This window comes from Poecilia reticulata, linkage group LG16 (genome assembly GCF_000633615.1).
Source record: "Poecilia reticulata strain Guanapo linkage group LG16, Guppy_female_1.0+MT, whole genome shotgun sequence".
Classification (NCBI taxonomy): Eukaryota; Metazoa; Chordata; class Actinopteri; order Cyprinodontiformes; family Poeciliidae; genus Poecilia; species Poecilia reticulata.
Window position 1 is genome coordinate 28,561,565 of NC_024346.1, and position 21,048 is coordinate 28,582,612.

Genomic DNA, 21,048 nt, shown 5'->3' on the forward strand with positions numbered 1-21,048 from the left:
GTGTGTGTGTGTGTGTGTGTGTGTGTGTGCGTGCATCGCCCTTTTCAAAAGCACATATTTTAGCTATTTATTTTTATGTAAATCTGCATTTGGTGTGGAGGCGGAGAAAGGAGAGGTGGGCGTTGGTGGTTGTTGCTGATAAGTTTCCAACAAAATGTAGCCAAAGGAAATGAAAGAAACTGATACCTAAATTGGAGAATAAAAAAAAATAATAAAAGTTTTAGAAAAGGAGAATTTCTCTCAATAATAAGTGTGAAGATCTCCCATGAATGTAATAGCTGGTGCAAGCAGCTGGAATATCATGAATTCCCGGAGGCGCACAGAGATGGCAGAAGGGGCCCCTCTCGCTGCCTGAATAAGAGATGGCTCCAGCCTGGAGATCTGAGAAAGGGTTAATCTGATTCCCATTTCAGATAGTCGTCCTGGCAACAATCGGCCGGTCTGCTCTGCTCCTTTGACAGGGGTGTGAGATTTTCAGGTTACAGAGATAGAAGACTTTATTGTGAGGCTAATTTGAAATGTGAAATTGTGGATGACTTAAATTACAGAGGTCCCCCTCCCCAACACACACACACGCACGCACGCACACACATACTCTCTTCTTTCTCTCTCTCTCATCTGCTGCCAGCACAGGATAAGAAGATGCCAGAAGTATTAAGAATATCAACAGACACAATTTACTGTCTGTGTTTGATCAATTTGGCGCCGTGTCTTGCCAACGCACAGGGTTATATATATATATGTCTTGTTTTCTTACTGTTCTTTTAATTTTTCCCACAGATCAGATTGCTATCAGCTCCAGAAGCGCTCTTTGCTGCTTTTTTTTTTTTTTTGTAAATGATGCTCTTCAAATAGGGAGAGAGAAAAAAGAAATCTGTCCTCCAGCCTCCAACTCAACAGAGTTCATAGAAAGAGACACGGGTGGGTGGAGGAGTAGGAGGAGGAAGCAGGGTGGTGGGGGCACTGCGCTCATCTCTTGTGCATATCTGTGCCAATTCAGACCTTTAACATGCTCAAGTGACATTTGCATTTATCCTTGAAGGTTGTTGCCTTTTGCGGGGGAGAAGTAAGTGAAAAGCTCCGTAGAGGGCTGGGTTTTTTTTCTTCCTTGCATTAGTCAGATGGACAGTGTCCTGTCCCTGGCTCGCTCAGATGGAAAAAAGAGAAAGAAACAAAGTGTCAAGCTTGCACACCCAACCTATTTTTTTCTTAGCTAAACTATTTCTGTAGCCTCTTAATAAAGAGAGGGATGGGAAGGTAGCATGGTCAGAAAGTAGTGGCCTCAGAGTACTGACAATGTAGGCACCGTAGTGAATTACAGTGCCTTGCAAAAGTATTCATACCCCTGGGACATAGTTTTCTATTTCATTCAGCTGAACTTTGCTAATCCCAAATGGAAATGAAAAGTTGTGAATCATATAATCCAAAGTTTTTCAAAGCAAGAAGGATCTCCTGTAGCAGTCTGGATTACACCAGTTCTGAAGAAGCCTCTGACTGAATATATTCTGTTGTTTTCAGTCTCATGAAAATGATGCTCAGTGTTTGTTTTCCATCTTTGCACAATAATCTCTGGGGATCTATAGCAGATTCCTGGAGATCTGATTTAAAAAAGTGACTTTTTTTAAGTCACTTTCGAAGTTTCTACCAATTCAAGCCGCTTTGCAAATAAAAAAAAGCTGCGAAATGTCATATGGGTTTAGACTCAATGTCATTCGCTCTGATGTAGGGTATCTGAGCACATGCATTTCATTCAGGTGTGTTAGAACAGGGCATGTTAAACTCATCTGCTTTAGAACAGTGCTTGTTAGAATGACCTTATCAAAGTCCAGATCGAGATCCATTAGTGAACTAAATGTTTACAGACACTCTTCATCCAATATAGTCATATTGAGCTGTTTTGGAAAGAAAAATGGTCGAAATATCTCTAGATTTGTGTCACTTTAATTCTGCACTTCTGTGTTTTCCTGTCATATTGATGCCAATAAAACACAAAGATTTTTCTGATTACAACATGACAACATGCTGAAGTTCAAAAGGTACAAATATGTATGCAATGTGTTGGGGAAACAGAACAGAGAAAGAATCTGGTGACACTGCATCATGGGAATGTATTACAGTGGACCTTGTTCTCTATCTCTATCGCCGTTTGATTTTTTCTCTCTCTCTCCTTTTAGAAGAATAAAAGTCCACGTTTGACCTCTGACCAAGAAGAAAAACGACCTTACACATTCAGAATAATTTTCCGGCATATTATAAAAACCCTAACCTCAATCGCCCTTTGAAATGGATACTGATTCTTTAAATTCTTCCACCGCTTGTTTCAGGAAATAGTGAGATCCTGGTGATAGCGCAGCACAATGTGCCCAAAGTTCACCGCAAAACACTCACTTCCTTCTCTCTGAAAGTCACCATCCTATTTATTTTCCTTCCGTTTTCTTTTTTTTTGTGATTACTGGACACCTGGTGTATTCATCCTAATCTGGACCATCTGATGCTGGATCACCAAGTTCACTTTCTCCTTTTTGCTCTTCCTTTTGCAGCGATTTGTCATCATTCCAACCCATTCGGCAGCTTTTGTCTGGAGGCAGTGACACACACATATGTGTATTTGTGGTTTATGTTACCAATATGACTTTTGGGGTGTTTATGGGGATACACCTTTCACACATACAGACATGCACATAAACATCCATGACTTTTACATTCTCCTCACTGGACTGAAGTTGCATGCTGTTCTTAGCTCCCGAAATTGTCTCTTTATGGCCATTCAGGCAAGTCAAAAGCGTAACTCAGTGCTTATTAATATTTGTTTAATCACCAAAATAAGCAAATGATTAGTGTCTGTTATCTGTCCTTGACCAGAAGACGAAGAGCACGGTCCCGGTGGTGCTGAGCGCTGGCCCCAGGTGGCTTCTGGATGTGACTTGGCAGGGAGCAGAAGACAACAAAAACAACTGTGTGGTGTACAGCAAAGGTAAGCGAGCAAGCTCCAGCGTCCCGTTATCTCCCCTCACCTCGCCATGCCACAATATTAAACTCCCCCTCTCCTCCTTCTCCTTCTCTCTCTTCTCTTTCTCGCTCTCCTTGCTCCTTAAAGTCGCAAACATTCACACATAATTGCATCAGCACAAGGACACGTGCCGAGCCGCTTTTACCGCCATATCTGCTTTTCTCATCCAAAAGGTCATTTATAATATCACTAAAACTCTGATTAGGAACTGAGAAACATCACTTGACATACAAAGTTAATGGTCTTTAAGATCTCACAAAGTAATTAATGCCCCTATTTTTTTCCCTCAGTTACACTAAGTGAATCACTATCATGGAGTAGATGGCAAGGAAAGCTTAAGAGGAGAAGGGTTCAGTTGCTCCCAGAGCAAAGCTGTATATCTAAGATAAATCAGAGACTTAAAAAGACAATACATTTTCTCAGTGTGTTGAGAAAATGCAACTATCTGATTTTTTTTTTTTTTTTTTTACAAAAATAGGATGTATAAAATGCAAAAGCATTTAAGTGTAACTCTTTACAACTGTGCAGCAGAGATTAGAATGGAGAAGGTTCCTGCTCTGTGGGTTCGTTTAAACAATGCTGCTTCAAAACCGATAAAATGATCCATCATTAGTCCTTCTAATTCTAGAAGGACTAGAATTAGTCCTTCTAATTATAAGGCAGAGCAAGTGACAGCTCCATGAAAGATGGAGTAATGCAGTGCTGCCCCTCCCCTACCTGTTGCTGGGCACCTTCAGGCAGCTGGCCTCTGTTTCTCTCATATCTGACCAATTCAGCTTTTTTTTTGAAAGTAGCAAAAAACAACAACAGAACATCAGCTAGATAGTGTCTATTTAATGCTTTGCTTTAAATACAAGTTAGCAAACTACAAGCTATTTTAAAAAATCAGTTGCATCAAACATTTCCAGTGTAAAATGTTTCCCTTAAATTAATATATAGCTTTTATAAACAATGTTTTTTATTTTTATTTATTTATTTTTACATATTTTCATATTGTGACAGTATAACATGTTTTTGACTCTACGTTTTCAGAAACAACCAATCAGAGCCAGGAGGAGGGTCTTAGTGCTTGTGTACATGCTTCTAAAGGTGCTAATGGTAGAGGAAGAACTTTAATTACAGGAAACCTGTTTATCTGCAGTCAACTGTGAACATGCTAACTTGCCTTAGCGATAACTGCGGGCTCTGTTGTGGGGAGCTAGCTATAGCTTAGCAGAGAGTGAGGGCATGTGAAACGCATATATGAGCATGATTGACGGTTTGGTTGTTTCTGACTGGGAATGGTGAGCTAGATTTTTTTCACAGATTATGTGTGTCATGCAGTACTGTCACCACATTGTGACAGTTTTAACAAATATGTAAAAACCTTTGTTTCTAAAAAAAAATTATACACTGCAATACACCGCAACTTTAATACTGTAATAAAGTGAAACCATGTTACTTTTACTCAGTCTGATCATACAACGTATTATGCTGATGTCTTTTGGAAAAATATTAAAAGCCTCTAAACCTCACTTCTCATGAAAGCAGGAGGCTTCAGCAGATATAATAAAAGTAAGTTGTGACGGGCACTGAGCAGAAACACAGCACAGTAAATACATATATAAAGTTGAGCAACAGATCCCAAAGGGGCGAGGGAGAACAGGGGGCTCCAATTATCACTTTTCAAAAATGATTACCCCGTGACAATACCCCCAAAGCTGAAACGGAGCTTCTTCTCCCTCAAAGTGAATAAGTGGCAGGAGTGGGATTTGCAACCCGGATTTTCGGTCTCCCAATTCTCATCTACTAATCACTAGACTGCACTGGGGAGTTATCCTCTTAACCGGCTTCTTAACTTTGTGCTCTTTATCACCAAATCATTAAAGTTTTGATAAGCTGTTAAAGAAGATTACGCACTTCTTTTAAAAATCTTCTAATCTTGGTGCACAGAGGCTGACTGTATGAAACAAAAAAAAAGGGCAATAACAAGATTTTTCACTTTTTTTTATCTTCTCCCCCAACAGCAGCAAATTTACAATTGCCAGCGTTCGTACATGTATTCCAGAGATAAGATCACTTACAATGTGGGCGAGCATCATCACCTCGGTGGGGTTTGCTGGCAGTTCCTTTGTTTGTCACTTTTAGCTTGACCTTATTAAATTAAACACAATAAGATCTCCAGACGAGCCCTGGAGAGAGTCGTTCTGTGTTGTACCGCATGAGTTCATTACCCTAAATCCTCCACAAGAATCAGAGCATGCTTGCCAACTGATAATGCTAAATGATCATGGAGAAAATGTTGAACGTAAAAAATTAATTTAAATCTCGGAATAGGGGTTGAAAAGCTTTTGTCGTCTTAAAGTGTGTTTCAGGCAGCTATTTATTGTCTGAAACACATGTACTTTTTTAAGTTTACGACATTATAGTGAATAGAAAATAGGCAGTAAATTAATTTTTATACCATCTGAGATCAAATACTCTGAGTTGTAACTGTTTCCTTGATTCACAGAGCTTTGTAGTAATTTTTGCCAATAAGTTAGATAAATTGACTTGGCATCGTTATTTTTTTTTTTCCTCCCAAAGATTGGTCCACCTTATTGCTCTTGGCTATAATTTTTTTTCCCCCACAAGGACTTGGAGTAAGTTCAGAAAGTGTTGAAGCGTTTGATGCCAGCCAGGCGTTTGACTCTTGCATCCGGACTATGACTCGATTTACGCTGCTCATTCTTCTCCATCGGCTTCTGTTAAATATTCCAATCTATATGTCTTGCGCAGCCCCTCCGGAGGTGACATTGAAAAGTGAGTGCCGAAACTCTCAAATCTTTGTCGGGTTCAGTATTGAATTTGGTCCTCTTTTTTTTTTTTTTTTGCTTCAGTTTTGAAGTTTAGCTGGAATTGGGTTTTTCATATCGAGTGCAGTGTGGCTCAACTTAAGGAGGGAGGGGGGAAAAAAACACCTTCCCAGAAGTCTGACAGGAACTAACTTTATTCCCGGATTGTTAATATCTTCACTCTGGTGCCGTTTCCCCTCTGTGGGCTGCTTCATTGCTCCCCGAGATGCGTTATTTATGGAAAACAGTGAATATCTGAATGCACAGTTTGCTTACAGAATGTGTTCTGGCTCACGTTTCACTGGTCGCGGTTTTCTTTAAGGCTGCCTGCAAAGATAGTAGCACTTCACTTTGGATGTTTGCCCGTGTGAATCTTTGGGGAGAGAATATCTAAATAAAGAGCGGTGACTGGTTCGAGTGACTCTGCCCTTGTGGCGGCCACTCTATCCCAGGATTTCCGTATTTCTTCTCAGTCTCTGTTCCAAGAACTTGTTGTATTGTGCAGAGATTTTGTGTGTTTTCACACATCAACATTGTCTATATTAAATCGATCTCTAGCCCTGATTTAAAGCTATAAATGGGCAACACACATAGACCACCAACTAAAAAATGTGTAAGGGTCACTGAAAAAGTCTGGGAATCTTGAAGAAATGCCTGGAATCCCAAAGAGAAAGTAAAACAGAACTATAGGTTTTGTAATTTAGAATAAATTAGTTAATTTCGTGCTGTTTCTTTATATTTCATTTATCAATATGTTTACTCAAAAAAAGCATGAATCAGAACTTTCAGCCAGATCCAGTGGCATCGCCTTTGTGTCGTCATAGTTCCAGGATGTCTCCAGGCAGATGAGGAGCAGATTTTGAGCTGTATTTCTAAAAAATATATATTTTAAAAAGCCAGTGATTCTAAAGTTAGGAGAATAAAACCATGTCTGGAACACGTGGACCCTTGGTTCTTATCAAATATTAAACAATTGAATTCATCCAGTAAGTCAACATAGTTCTGATCAGAACGTTCTACATTTAAATTTTGTTTTTCCTTGAATTAAACATATCTATATTTTAATAGACGCACAAAACATTTAGAAATCCAAATAGTTTTCTCTTTCAAACCCAATCTTAGCTAATGGGCAGCTGCTTCGATGTATTTTCAACCAGGAAGTTCTCTTTGGGATTTCCCATTTTGTGCAGTTTCAACAGTCTGAAAAAGCTTCTTTCAGGCAAAGGCAAACATTAAAACAATTTAAAGAAAGCCGTAAATAGGGATTTAAAGAGATTTTTTTTTAGGTATTTGTCCTCTTACTGTTCCCTTTCTTCCAGCAAGGGGCAGCAAGAGCCCTGCAGTGGAAATAAGGAAAGGAGCAATATCTGGTTTTCCCAGGCTGTCAGCATGGCCCTGTTTGTTTTTACATTAAACTCCCAGGAAGAGCCTTAGCAGCCAGCCATTACTAAAACTCTCAACTCCACCACTGCGCTAACTCATTATCGAGAAATCCACCTGGAACTCCCACAATGCTCTCTCCTCCACACTCCGACAGTTGCTTTGAACCTCAGAAGTTATAGGAACAGGCGGCAAGTCTGCAGAGTAATTATATGTTACAGTAACACCAGAGACCACGGAGAGAGAGAGGATGACAGACAGCAAGACAGAGAGAAACGGGTGGGGAATTTTTCTCTACAGATAAACAACACGAACGATAAACACTGCAGCTGGAGAGGAGGGAAGACTTAACAGAGAAAACAAATCCAGACACATTTTGATTTCTTTTTTTCCTATCATCTAACTCCTGCTAGTTGAGTACGTTAGCAGTTCAGATGCTGCAAATCTGTATGATTGGAGGGTTTTTATTAGCCTATTTAAGCAAAACCCTGATTCTGTTTCAACCAAGTTGGTTTTATTTTAAAATGTAGCTATGAACCGTACCATAGTTAAGTCATCCGCCATAGCTAGCTTCAGTCTAGTTATGGTGGGTAACTAGGCTAGCTACTTGTGAACTTAGCCCAACTAAATTTAGACAAAATTTACAGGTCTTAAACCAGCGAATAATAAGTTGTTATACTTTTTTTATTCTACGGAAAGCAAAACAACAAAAAAATCTATACAATAAACATGCTTACTTGGGAATTACTACATTTAGTTCCACATTTTATCTTAAGTCTATGTATGAAAAGGAAGACGCATATAAAAAATGTTGAAAATAACATTTGAAAACTTGATTATTTTAGCAAGGATATTTTTTTTACTTTTCTGCTTTACTTATTATACAGTTTTGTTTTACTTTTTGTCTCTATATATGGATAATACAGTGAAACCAGAGTGTTTTTACCTAGGGTTATCTTCGCATTAGACTGTTACAGCAGTGTTTAGTTCTAAAATAAAACATATGTCTCAACTCACTGAGCATTCATTGTGCCTATTTTTACCTGGTATCTGAATCCAGTGAAACTACATGTTCGTTGACTGTGAGCACATTATGTGGCGTTATTCAGAGGTCACCCAAACTTTTCAGCTGTAAGCCTCTTAAACCCGACCGCATCCGGATACAGCATGTCCAATACGTCTCCGGAGCAACTCAGTCTATTGTTGCTGCTGAAATTCACCAATGTGACGAATGTTTTACATAAATTCAGACCAAGCAGAATTAGCTAAGTCTGTCTTTGTGTAATATTGTGTTCTCTAACTCATGTTCCCTCCCTTCGTTAGCTCTGCAGACCTCTCAGACGTACGTTGAACTAGTGAGTTCAACGTAAATAACCAGCAGGGCTGGTTATTTTCGGTGTTAATAACCAGCCCTGCCACATCTGCTGTGAAAATGTCTATATTTTCCTCATTCATTTCTGCTCTGCTCCCATGCAACATGCGTACTGCATCAAACGGTGAGAGGAGGGGGGGACTCTTACAGTTCAGCATTTAATTGTTCGGTTGAACCCCGGCTCTGTCGGAACGACTGCGGAGAATAGGAGGCGGTACGCGAGGTTATTATCTGTTATCTGGGAACATAGCGAAATAGTGTGACGGAATAATAACTAAACAACCGACACAATGTCAAAATTTCATTATCAGTGTATTAAAACAAAATTGTACCCTAAAGGAGTTCCCCCCACACCCCAGTCAGCCCCCCTCCGCCACAGCTCCAAGCAGCCGACTAATTATGTTTAATTAAAAGACAACAGAGATCAACAGAATCATTTTCATTTGGAAATTATTAATGATTCCACTGCAACAATAATTGATTGCAGTGAGCCACGCGATAACTTGGTACGGTCAGGCTGGAGTGAGCCGGGGATTGGGGATTCAGGGGGTTGGGGGAGGGCTGCTGCTGATTTAGGTTTTTTGGCACTCACTGCCTGAGAAACGTCTTTTAGCCGATGTTTCTAAAGCAGGAGTTTAGTAGAAGTTTAAAAAGCTTCCTGAAATGAGAACTAAAGCCAGTCTGTTTTTTTGCAACTCATAAGCAAAAAAACATTTTTCTTCCTTAGAGATTTTTTTAAATTCTGTTTTTTGACACACTTAAATGTTACAGATCATAAAATAAATTTTAATATCAAGTAAAATCTAATTTTATGCCAAATAGTGATTTTATTTTATTAATTAATTAATTAATATATATATATATATATATATTTCTTGAAACCTACTTAACTCTACAACACGCATGTCAAATTCGAGGCCTGTGGGCCAAATCTGGCCTGCCAGAAGTTTTCATCTCAATATCAAGTTTAATCTCTAGAAATAGAACCGTCAAGATTACAGTTGTGTGCTTCACTATTACTTTACCGATCAAATCACTGTAGTTTTTGTCTGTATATAGCCAGATTACATCAACGGGTGCATTAGCAGTCTTAGTTCGCCATGCAATTGGTGGTTTGCCAGTTTAATTCCTGGTCTGCCCGCCCTCGTCATTTTTTTATCCCTCGAGAGTGAAAATTCTCAAACCTAAGAAAGACATTTCACCTATCCTGCCTGCTGCTGTTGGTCAGAAAAACCGATGGCGCAAAATTTGCAGCCTGGCTACAGCTGGTGAGAAATCCAAAGCCTCAGAAATGTCCCTTTCCAGACTTAGAGAGGTTCAGTATTTTATTTTGTGTTTGAATTTCTTTTGAGATATTTCAGTCTTCATTATGGTATTAATCCGCCGATATCGATATCCAAATTTAATACTGCTGTTGACCAATATTCACCGATATGGTATTTATTTCCTTCTTACACTTTCAACACCATGTCAAACTGATCACACCCCCTACATTGCTTTTCTGCTCCATTTAAAGACCCCACGACGTTGCGTTGTCACTATCATTGTCACATGCCCCCCAGACCCTCTTCTTTCACATGGTTCAGAAAGTGCAATTTATTAGTTCTAATTGAACTTTCATTATTTATTTTATAATGTAAAATGAATAGCAAGGCATGATGTCACAACAAGGCATGATGTCACTCAGAGAACAAAGCATAGAATTAGACTGAATAGATCTGCCTTTATGAATCAGGCACATTGTCACCGATTGCCAATCTAGAATTTTTTCAATATTGGAACCGATAGAGATGTTGATATCGGATCGGTGCATCTATGGTGGCAATCATGTTTTCACATTGGGTGAGGTTGGTTTTGGTAGATTTTTTTCTTGTAGAGGGAAATCAGAAACACACTGCATTTTACTAAGGTCGTCCCTCAACCTGCCATTTTTTAAAAAAACGTGAGAAGAAAAAAATGAATAAAAAAGAAAAACAGAAGACGGACAAGTGGGCACTACTTTCTCACTTCACTACATACATACAGACTCCAGACGCTTCCCCTCCATCAGCCTTCTGTGTGCTTTGTGTCCTCCCACCATGCTGGCAGTTGCACCCACATTCACTGCAAACGCTCACACAGCAAACATCACAGAAATGCTTCATATTGTTTGCTGACACATATATGCCCATATGCATTCATTTTGCGCTAAGCCCCCCCAACCCCCAGATAAAAACCACAATACAGGGGGGGACATGTTAACCGCATGATGGACACTGATGAGGGACAAAACTCTTGTTCGCACATATATCTGTTTACCGTGTTGTATGCGCCGACTCAGCCCGATATGCAATACGCGCTAGCAGCGTGTTAGCGATCCAGTCGGTCCTGCGGTGGCGTGTGCCACTGAGGGTGCGGAGCTAATGAGCGTGGGCCGTCCTCAGAGGAGGTGGGTTTGGGTTGTGCCATTCACTCTGCATATTTAAATGCCTTGTAGAGCTTAAGTAGGCCCACTTTTCCATGTCAGGGCAGCGTTCAATCCTGCTGCGACCATTAATTATGATACCATTGTGCTCCAGTGTGGCTAATAAGAGTGATGTATTGCACCCTCGTGGCATTATAATCATCTGAGTGAAGTACCTGGACTTCACGGCGCTCGCTTTAAGCACCACGTGAAGAAGAAAGGAGCCGGAGTGAAGTGGGAGCGTTTCTTCCCTCGGCTCTGACCACCGGCTTTCTCCTTGATTTGATAAGAAAGCATGGCCACCGATTTCTGTTAGTCAGCGAATTAATATCTAATCAATAATAAAAACAAAAACAAACAGCAATTCTTTTTATTTTATTAATGCCAGGGAAATGGGTTTCAACAACCCACATGCGGTGTTCATGAGGTTTTTCATATGTCGTAATATTACAACCACAAATTCTCAGTAGAATTTTTAGTGGGTTTTATGTGACCAACATGAAGCACTGAATAAATTTAAAGTGGGGGGGGGGGGGAAATCGGCTTTTTCTTTTTGTGAATGAAGATTTAAAAAGTGTTCTTTCCATTTTTGTTCAGTCATTCTGAGTCAATACCTTGTACAAAATCTTTTGCTTCCTTTTGGTTTTAACTGCATCTCTGCTACGAGCGCACCGATCCCAGTTTTCTGGCCGATCGCCGATCTTTAAAAACCTCGACCTGCCAATTCTGATTTTCAATTATGCCCGTCGGCCAATCGACCAAAATGAATGAAACTGGGCCGATTTATCGGTGCATACCTAGTCTCTACTAGAGTTACTTATCTAGAGATCAAAATTTTGCTCCCTCTTCTTTGCAAAACAAGCTCAGTTAGATTGGATGGAGGGAACTTATAAGATACTCAATTAGATTTAGGTCAGGACTTTGATTAGGCTATCCCGTGATAGTAATACGCTTTGAACTAAACCTCTTATATAGCAGTTCTGGATGTATTTAACATTGACATCCTGGTGAAAGATGAAGCTCATTCTCAACTCTTGTTCAGTCTCTAACAGGTTTAGAGATGATTTAGTGCCATCAACTGTCACTCCTGCTTCCCCACAGCATGATGTTGCCACCACCATGTTTCATGGTGAGAAACATACTTTTTATGTTGTCTCAAAGCACTGGACTTTATTTTGTGGTGTCGATTTTTTTTTTTTTTTTTTAATTGTCGCTCTTTCTCATAAAATCCCAACATTGTGGTCTTTGGCTGCAGCGTGATAATACATGAAGCAGCTGAAGGGGGTGAAGAATTGTGCGAGGCGGTGTGTCTGCACAGGTCTTACAGGACGTCTTTCCCTCACAGAGCTGGCTAAGTGGGTTTTAAGACGCTTCCTCTTAATATTTGGTGTGTCTCCTCAGCAAGCCTTCAGTACTGCTGGAGTTAAAAAAAAAAGATCACATTCCATTACATTAATCACTGCAAGTTAATGTGATTATATGTACTTTATATTTCCCTTCTTGACGTCCCTTCCCTTAACGGCATAATCAATGACCGTTTTATATTCATTGAAAAAAGTTCAGCGGATATGAAAATAAGCCCCTCGCGACTTTCCCTTTTTTAATCTACTCTGGGATCTGGGATCGGTAATTAAAGAGTCCGTCCTCCCTATGTGTCTCCTAAAAGAGGGCCCTCAGCCTGCTTTTTGGGGTCTGGGCACCATCTAGCCCCCCCAACCGCCCCCAACCCCCGGTCTCTGCTGTGCTTAAGTAGGTGTGAAAAGCATTGTCAGTGTGCGTTGGAATAAAGCTCCGCCGTTGGACGCTGTTTGTCAGAGTCGATCCCCGCTCTCCCTTAAAATGCACATAGGCACACATAGATAAAAGATCCAGGGGAAGGTTGGTTAGAATAATCAGGGACAAAAGTTGAGAGAGGAAGCCTTTCTGCACATCCATTTTTTTCCTTCTCGTCTTCTTTTAGAGAAGTGTGGAGGGGGGCTGTTTTCATCTCTCTGAGGACGAGAGAGATTGAGGGACAGAGATAGAGGGAATCGCTGAGGTGGAGGGTTGTTTAAAGCGTCAGTCAGTGTGATGGAAAACAACATGGTTAAAGTCTCTGTGAGGGCCGAGACAGGACTGTGGTGAGGGGCTGGATGGGGGGCGAACACCCGAAAGTGACGCTCCTACTTCCTACGAAAAGATGGAGAAAGGAAACGCACAAAAAACGCCTACGATTTCCAGAAAGAGAGAAAGAAAACATGCTACTTTAGCTGTAAGTGTGATATGCTAGTGTTTAGAAAACAGAAGGAAATAAAAATCTACTCTAGCTACATAGCACTACATGTAAAAGGAGCTGTTTTTTTATTATTTTTTTTTTTTCTTTTGATATTGTACACTCCTGGAAATCAATTTGTAGCTATGACAAAAAAACCCTAATCAGATGTTCTTCTGAAGAAATACCTGGAGATATTACTAAATTGTTTTGTGGGGGTCGCCACTGTGTTCATAGAGTCGAGCTTCGGCGATAACCTTTCATACGAACCTTCGCAGCTAATCCATTTTATTGATTGTGTACCCACCTGTGTGAAAAACAGCGCAGCGGCCGAGGTGTTTAGAAGCCACGTATCGGGGGCCATATCGCACCTCTTTCCTTTCTTATTGCACAAGACAGAGCAGCACAGGCAAAAAGCCACCTCTAACGCACGCACCTTATCAGCCGGTTGCTTTATCTTGTGATCTGGTCCAAGAATCTTAACTGCTCTGGACCTCGGGGCAACGACGAACCGTAAATAGCTCAGCAGCGGTTCTGCAGGAAGAGATCTGCCAGACAATGTGTGGGAAAGTAAAATTATGGACAAATTTTGAGAGATAAGATAGAAAATTTACATTTTAATGTTAATGTTTATCAACTATAAATATCGGCCTATATATCTGTGTCTTTCTATCTTTGCTGTCTTTTTCTGTGGGTCTTTTTATCTGTCTAGCTTTCTGTCAATATTTCTATCATCTATCTTTTCATCTGTCCACTTCTAAGGGTTTTTTCTCTATGTCTCATGTGTTATAATTTTGTGTCTTATAATGCATCAGGTGAAAACTTGTACAATATCAGATTGACATTCCTAATACCCGGAAATTATGTCACTTTCTTTCAAATTCAATCAGTTTTGCACCATTTACATTACATTTGATTATATGAAATATGCATTATTCACAGGAGCCTGTCAGTTTAACCCCTATCTGTATTTGCCAAGGCTGTCCACTGTTTTGAAACATTGCAGTCCGCACCATGAGAATCACCTCTTCAAACGGGCCACACGTTTTTCCTTTCCCTCAATTCTCCATTGATCTGCTTCTGTGTCTCACTTTAAGCAGCCAACTTCTTTTACCAATTTATACAGAAACTCTCTGTTTCTGGTTTAGATTCCTGACCCTGATAGCATTTAAACTCTATCAGTTGACTCTATTCATTCAGAATCACATAATTGTGTTCAGCTGGGTAAGTGGGAGCCCAGATTGCTTGTTACCGCAAGACTTTTGAGGATAGCGTAGCATCTGTAGCCTTGCAGATCTATGCAAGATGAGCAAGATGAAAATCTACCGAGGATGACCTCCGCCATTTGGACCGGAGGTGTTGGAACAACGGTGTACCGGGACTGACGGCAGCTATCGGGTTAGCCACGGAGGCAAAAACATTCACCGAACTCCCCTCCCCCCAGTTGACATGAACACTGGTTTTCTCACATGCAAGTCTGATGCATTCCATCTTCAGCGCCCTACGCGACCCGCTGCACTCCGCATCATCACTCACACGCCGCACTGTGGGCGCTTCATGTAGAGGGAAGTCGGACGTAGATGTGAGTTGAAGAGAGGTTCAACATGACCGTAACTCCCGCAGATGCTAGGGCGCTGTCGGTTTTGTTTACTGCAGCACCCTGTTTTGTTTTTTTTCTTGTTTTTTTTTTACGTATTTAACAACGCCGCGCCTAAAGCCTTGACCGTGAAATTTTCTGCTTATGAGGTGAACCCTGAGGCTTTACCGCCTGAGCTCTGCTGACCTCTGCCTGTCACCGGCGCTTGACAGAGACGGGTGCCTCCTGTTCTCGGCGAGCGAGCGAACACGCGCATGAGAGGAAGAGACGAGCAGACAGCCGTGCTGTAGGTACAGTAGCGTGGCGGAGCAGACATCGGTGTCGTCCAGGTCAGACAGGGCCATCCATCCTCTAAAGCCCCAGGGAAGAGAGAGAGGGAGAAAAGAGGATGAGAGAGAGCGTGGAGGAAAGACGTAGCGTGTGCATGAGGAGGAAGAGAGAGAGATGAGGGGTGGACGGGGGGGTACTGATGCACTGTTTCTCTTAACTCTGTCAAAGCCACTCCATTGTGCTCCCCTGTGCAGTGAGTGGAAACCAATCTGTCATCGCTCCACTAGCCAGCACACTGGAAGAGGGCTAGACTGCTGGAAACACAAGTCTATTCAATGTGAAATGTAACTGAAATCTGAGCTGTTGGATAGCTGGATCGAAAAAAAAAAAATCTTGATGTTAGATTTTTTTTTTAAACCCCGCTCTCCCACACACTGTGAAATGAGGGCTGAGTACAGTATTTGAGTCGAAGCGAGATAGGTTTCTCTCATATCTTGCCCCCTTTTCTTCCCCGCAGAGAGGTGATTGACATGTTTTGTTGATAGAATTCTATCCAAAGCAATGTGTGGTTTGCATAGGCATGAAGGGCTTCAGTTAAAACCTCCTTGTGCGAAATCACCCTGCAAGAGTCGGACTGCTTTTGTTTAAATTTCTCTTTCTGGCACCGATGGTATTTAGACAGTCAGTGACGAGACAAAGCCTTCCGGCGCTACTGTACGGGTTTCAGCTTAGCTTTCTTACTCCCGTTCGCATCCCCATCTTCCTCACACCTGTCACCTGCTGTTCGTGAACCCCAGCGTCAACATGGCCGCCCCCCTCAACTGCCCTGATCTTGCTAAGCCTGCATACCGTTGAATAGCGGCCACTAATGCTGTGTTCCAATGCCGTTTGGAGTCATCGCTCCCCCTCTCCCTTTTGCACCATTTTCCCCTGTAATCTCCCACTCCTCGCTGTTGTGGGGTGGCATGCCCGCTGCTCCCGCCACTATTTTCCATCCCCTCTCCTTCACAGAATCAACACCTCCACCATTTTAATCCTTTTGACCCAAGCCCTGTGTGTTTCCCTGTATCAACAGCTTCTGAAGATTACATCCTGCTTGCCTCCTTAGAGCCGCAGGCTTCAGTCAGTCGGACTGCAGCTGCCCGGCACATGCTAGGGTCTTAGTCAGACACTGCTGGGTGTGATAGCCACTGTGGCTAGTTAGCTCGGTCAGGGTCAAGCCAGAGAGTGGGCAGTTTGAAGAGCAGTGGGAGAAGGATGGTAAGGAGTTATGAAGTAACAGAGGCTTTTTGGAAACTTAAAGTGAACTCTGGAAGTTTGGTTCTTATGCTTGGACTGACCATATCAGGACTTTTACATGGCAAAATTAAAGGAATGGTTTATTTTGAAGTATTAATTCTCTTACCTGTTGTAGATAGATGGCGTATCGTGGTGAGTTTGTAGAATAGTCAAGAAATCTTCACAGTAAGTTCAAGGAAACCCAGTTTTAGCTCATTTTAACTAGTTAGCTTCATCCAAAGTGAACAGATTCACAGATCTTTATTGGCAGATATTATCAATCAACACATTTTAAAGTTACATTGTTGGAGGTTGTCTGAAATCATCCATTATGTGTAGCTAAGTCTGCCTGTCAGGAGATGATTAGAGACTTACCAGTAAGTGAATCAATTGGCAACTTTTTCCTTGGTTATCTCTGATATAAATGAGGTTTCCTTGTTCAATAAATGCATCAAAACTGGGAACTGGGATGTATTTGATGTCTCTAACAAAAATGCTTCATGTAAACGGCTCAATCAGAAAATTGGTCAAATTTTAAAGGATGTTTATAGTTTATAGTATGTAGGAAGACCAACTACATGTGTTGCCTAGCCTGTAGCTTAACTGCGGAGTGCAGTATCGTCTCAACCAGTATTAGAACCTGGTCATACAGAAATCCAAAATGAAAACACTACTGTGGTTGTTTTTTTTTATGTTCAGCTTAAACGGAAGTATGACTTCTTTTTTTGGGAAAATTTTCAACTATTTCCAATGTCTCTGCTTCTATTGTGGATGAAACCCTGATCCATGTAAACGCACGTCATATTTGATTAATGAATTTTGTGTCCCCGTAAAACGATGCATTCGGATTGCATAATCTGAAAGCACTTCATTTGTTTAGAAACCACTTGATAGAGCTTGAAGCCTCTTAACACAGCTTTGTAGATTTGCATGGATTTTGTTATGCTAAAAATAAAAACCACAACAAACTTGAAAGTGTTTGTCTTGTGAAAGTATGTAGTTGGCTAATATTCGCTAATATATCCGAGTTGCTAACTTTCATGCATTTGTTATGCGTCTCATACATATTTACAGGCCAAATTTAACTAAGAAACATTTTTATAAAATGTGGCCAAATGTGTCCTGTAGCACTACCAACACGTGTGATTCTAAATCATACCTGTAGCTAGCTGCTTTTAGCTAAAATCAGGTATGATTGCTAGTATACTGCTAGCTGCTAGGTGCTATTAGCTACAATAAACTAGTTGTTATCTTTCCATTGCTTTGTAGTTTCCTTTCATTTTCCACAATTTCACTGTGAAATGATGACATATTCCTATTATAAGAGATGACATTATTGATCATAATATCAGAGGACCTGCCTTCAAAACATATCCCTTTGAATTCAGTTTTTCTTTCATAGAAAGTGTATTTCTGATGCTTGCAGCCACCGTTCTTGGGGAACTTTACTTGGTATGCTTAAGACCTTCGAGTGCTACAGAAAGAAACCCAGTGATTTTCCTTTAAGCAGGAATTTGGCAACAGTGGAGGCATGAAACTCCCTTTTAACAGGAGGATAGCCATCTGCCAGACCCTGCTGAAATGAAGGGAGAGCAAATACAGAAAGGCCAGAGTTCAAAGATCACATTGAGAAATATGAAACAAATCAATTAATCTATTTGTTGCAGACTACATTTTCAGAATATTACATACCCAAGAAGAGCTGTTGCAGCTAATATAGTATCAGTTTCTTTTTTTTACGCAAAGTTAGAGCTGATGTTGAAACCAGGTGTCGTTCCATAGTTTGTTCCGGAAGTGAACACTCCTCCTCTTTCATGTCCCATTTCTGTTAATGGGGGTTTTCCTCTTTATTGACACAAACTTATGTGATCTCTACATTTCTTCCTCATGCTCACTTCTCCTGTGGGCCACATTAAACCAAGCCTCCCGACCCAGACTGTAGCTAAATGAAAGCCTATCAGCATGTTGCCCCCTCATATCGGAGAACGGGCCCTTTCATACAGACGGCCTGTAAACGCTGATTAGTGAGCATTTTGATTAAAATTCAAACACGTGCGATCCTCTGGTGGAGCCAATCGCCCTCCTCCTCCTACGCCTCCTTTCCTTGTTGCGCCTGTGCGCGAACATACAGTGAGACGTACATTAACACACACACACACACAGACAAAATCCTCCCCTCCCCGCCTCCGTCTAGCCGTACCGTTCTCATGCCTCAGCAGAGTACAAGCCTGATTTAAGGGGGCCCTTACAAATGGGAAGGTTGCGAGCGAAGACAAAAACCAGAGACAAATCAACGGCGTGGCCGCCTTCAAGGTTCCACCGGCAGAGCCGCACAACTGCGGGGGGGCGGGTGAAAAGCGGGCAGAACGGTGAAAAATACACACGCACTCCATCCTGTCACAACGCTTTTGGCTTATCTTGAGTGACTGTCAAGGCTGCAAATATCGGGGAACGGACAGAAATATATAAAATTAATAAGCCGCTGGATGTTGTCGGGAGTTACGACGCTTCATAAATCCTGGTTTGATCGTGGCGGACAAGGCTTAAACCCGTTGCTTCCTAATGCGCACAGCAAGTGTTTTGGACTGGATTTTCTTCTGTTTTGGAGATAGAAGCCCTTAGCTGGCAAAAGTAAGATTTCTCATCCACCCCTCCCTTTTTTCCCTTTTCCCTTTCATGAGTGACAAATATTAAAAAGAAGGCCTGAGGGAAGTTGGCAGCCGTTACCACCTCTAATAGAAGGGCACAGGCGGAGCAAGGTGAAACCGGGGCCAAAGGCAGAGAAATGCTGTTCAAAGAGAAGCGAGCGGGAGAAGGAGAAAAGGGAGGAAATGCTCCGAACTTATCAGTTGTACTTCCTCCGTCGGGTCAGGGGGTCCTGGAGGTTTTGTTTGTTTGTTTGTTTCTCATACTGAGGGGATGGATGCTATCTCTCTCGCCATCCAAGCAGGTCTGCTCTGTCGAGTGCCGCTGGTAATATTTCATGTCAAGAATTAAGCCCGCCTGCCCACCGACTCCTTTCAACAGTTACACAGCTCCGCATCCATCACCGTCCCCAGTCCTCTCTTTAGGATTGGCTTGTGTAGTGAAATGAGGCTAAGAATCCACTCAGGAACTGTTCTTATGTACAGGTTTAATGCGTGTCCTCTGTTCACATATTTCAGTGAACAATTTATTTTATGGAACTCATTTGTTGAACAGCTGATGGGTTTTCACGTTGTAATCGTGTAAGGATTCTCATTTTATTGACTGGTTTAGTCTTTAGGTTTTTAAAAGGATGACTGAGAAGACTTCAAAATGCACTGTCATGAGGACACATATTGGATAACATCTAAACATTTTGGAGGTGACGGTTAAAATAACTTGGAAGTGTTTTCTTTTTGTTTTAATTGATTGTCACATTTTGTTTCCTCAAAAATGGAAATGAAAATGGAAATCCAAGGGATGTTGGAGGAATGTTCATTCTGAAAAGTCCCTGCTTCCCTGAAAAATCAGTTTTAGGAAAACACGTTTCTGTTTCAGAGACACATCTATTTTTATAGAGACAACCAACATATGACTGACTGAGACTGAAATATTGGCTTGTTTTGACTGAATCAGAATGACGACAGGAAATGTTAATGTATTCATTAGGTTATCTGTGTGTTTTGATATGTAGCAGAAACTGGATATCTTATAAATGACACATTGTTTTAAGAAATCTCTAGTAAGTATAGAAGATTAAAGGCTAGGCTAGACTAGTCTATACATTGTAGTTTTCATGTTTTCACCTATGGGTTAATGCCAGAAAAACAATTAAAATACTAAATTTTTCTACTCTCTCAATTACAATATATATTTCACAAATGAAGAACTCTATTTGAAAGTGTAAAATTAACCATTTTTATTCAATCAGACATTTCAAATGCAGTCCTAATTCCAGAAAATATAACAAAGCGCTTAGTTTCACACCAACGTATAAATTTGAAGCAGAAGCTAACATTATCCGGATTAGCAGCTAACAGGAAGTCACTGGTTATCAGTGTTTACAAATGGTTTTCATCGTGTCTGTAACTCCTTCACAGTTTTCTAATGTGTATCTAAAGTACTGACGCACTAACTGTTAAAAAGGAAGTAAAGCGTCGTTTGTGTTTATTTAGCCAAGTGTTGTCACCTAGTCTGTCAAAGCTAACGGGAAACTCAAGAACTACTTCCTTTCTGTCATCAAAATGAGAGGGCTACACATTGATTCAGCAGGCCTTCATATTTAATACTAGCTGCTGCGAGGAGCAGAAGAACAAACCATTCCCCTCAAAGTGTAAGACCATATACAGTAAGACAGGATTCCTAAACAGTGTCCTGTGTTTTTATGTCCACAATTAACAGCAAAGTATCTTTTTGGCAAAAATACAAATGACACAAACATTTGTTTCTGTTCATCTGGCCGTGTGCTCTTTAACCACAGGCAAACTAAAAGCCAACACGGAACTGAATGATTTTCCCCAGTGTGAAAATTATAATTAAATGTAATGTTAAGCGTCCATCACTCACCTGGTGTGACACTGTTTGAATGCCAGGTGGTACTTTTAAAGTGCCAGGTGGCATTTCTCCTGTATGTGTGTGTGTGTGTGTGTGTGTGTGTGTGTGTGTGTGTG

General features: G+C 41.0%; 1 protein-coding gene across 2 annotated transcripts in view; it reads left to right on the forward strand.

Annotated features, from left to right (window-relative positions):
* Positions 1–21,048, forward strand: part of zfpm2a (zinc finger protein, FOG family member 2a) — a 164,842-nt gene that overhangs the window by 99,204 nt on the left and 44,590 nt on the right. Inside the window, exon 5 of one of the 2 annotated variants that reach the window (XM_008431810.2) lies at positions 2,863–2,974. In XM_008431810.2, coding sequence (XP_008430032.1) covers positions 2,863–2,974 — 112 coding nt within the window. The remainder of the gene's footprint in view (positions 1–2,862; positions 2,975–21,048) is intronic. The other variant, XM_008431811.2, reaches the window with a different exon arrangement.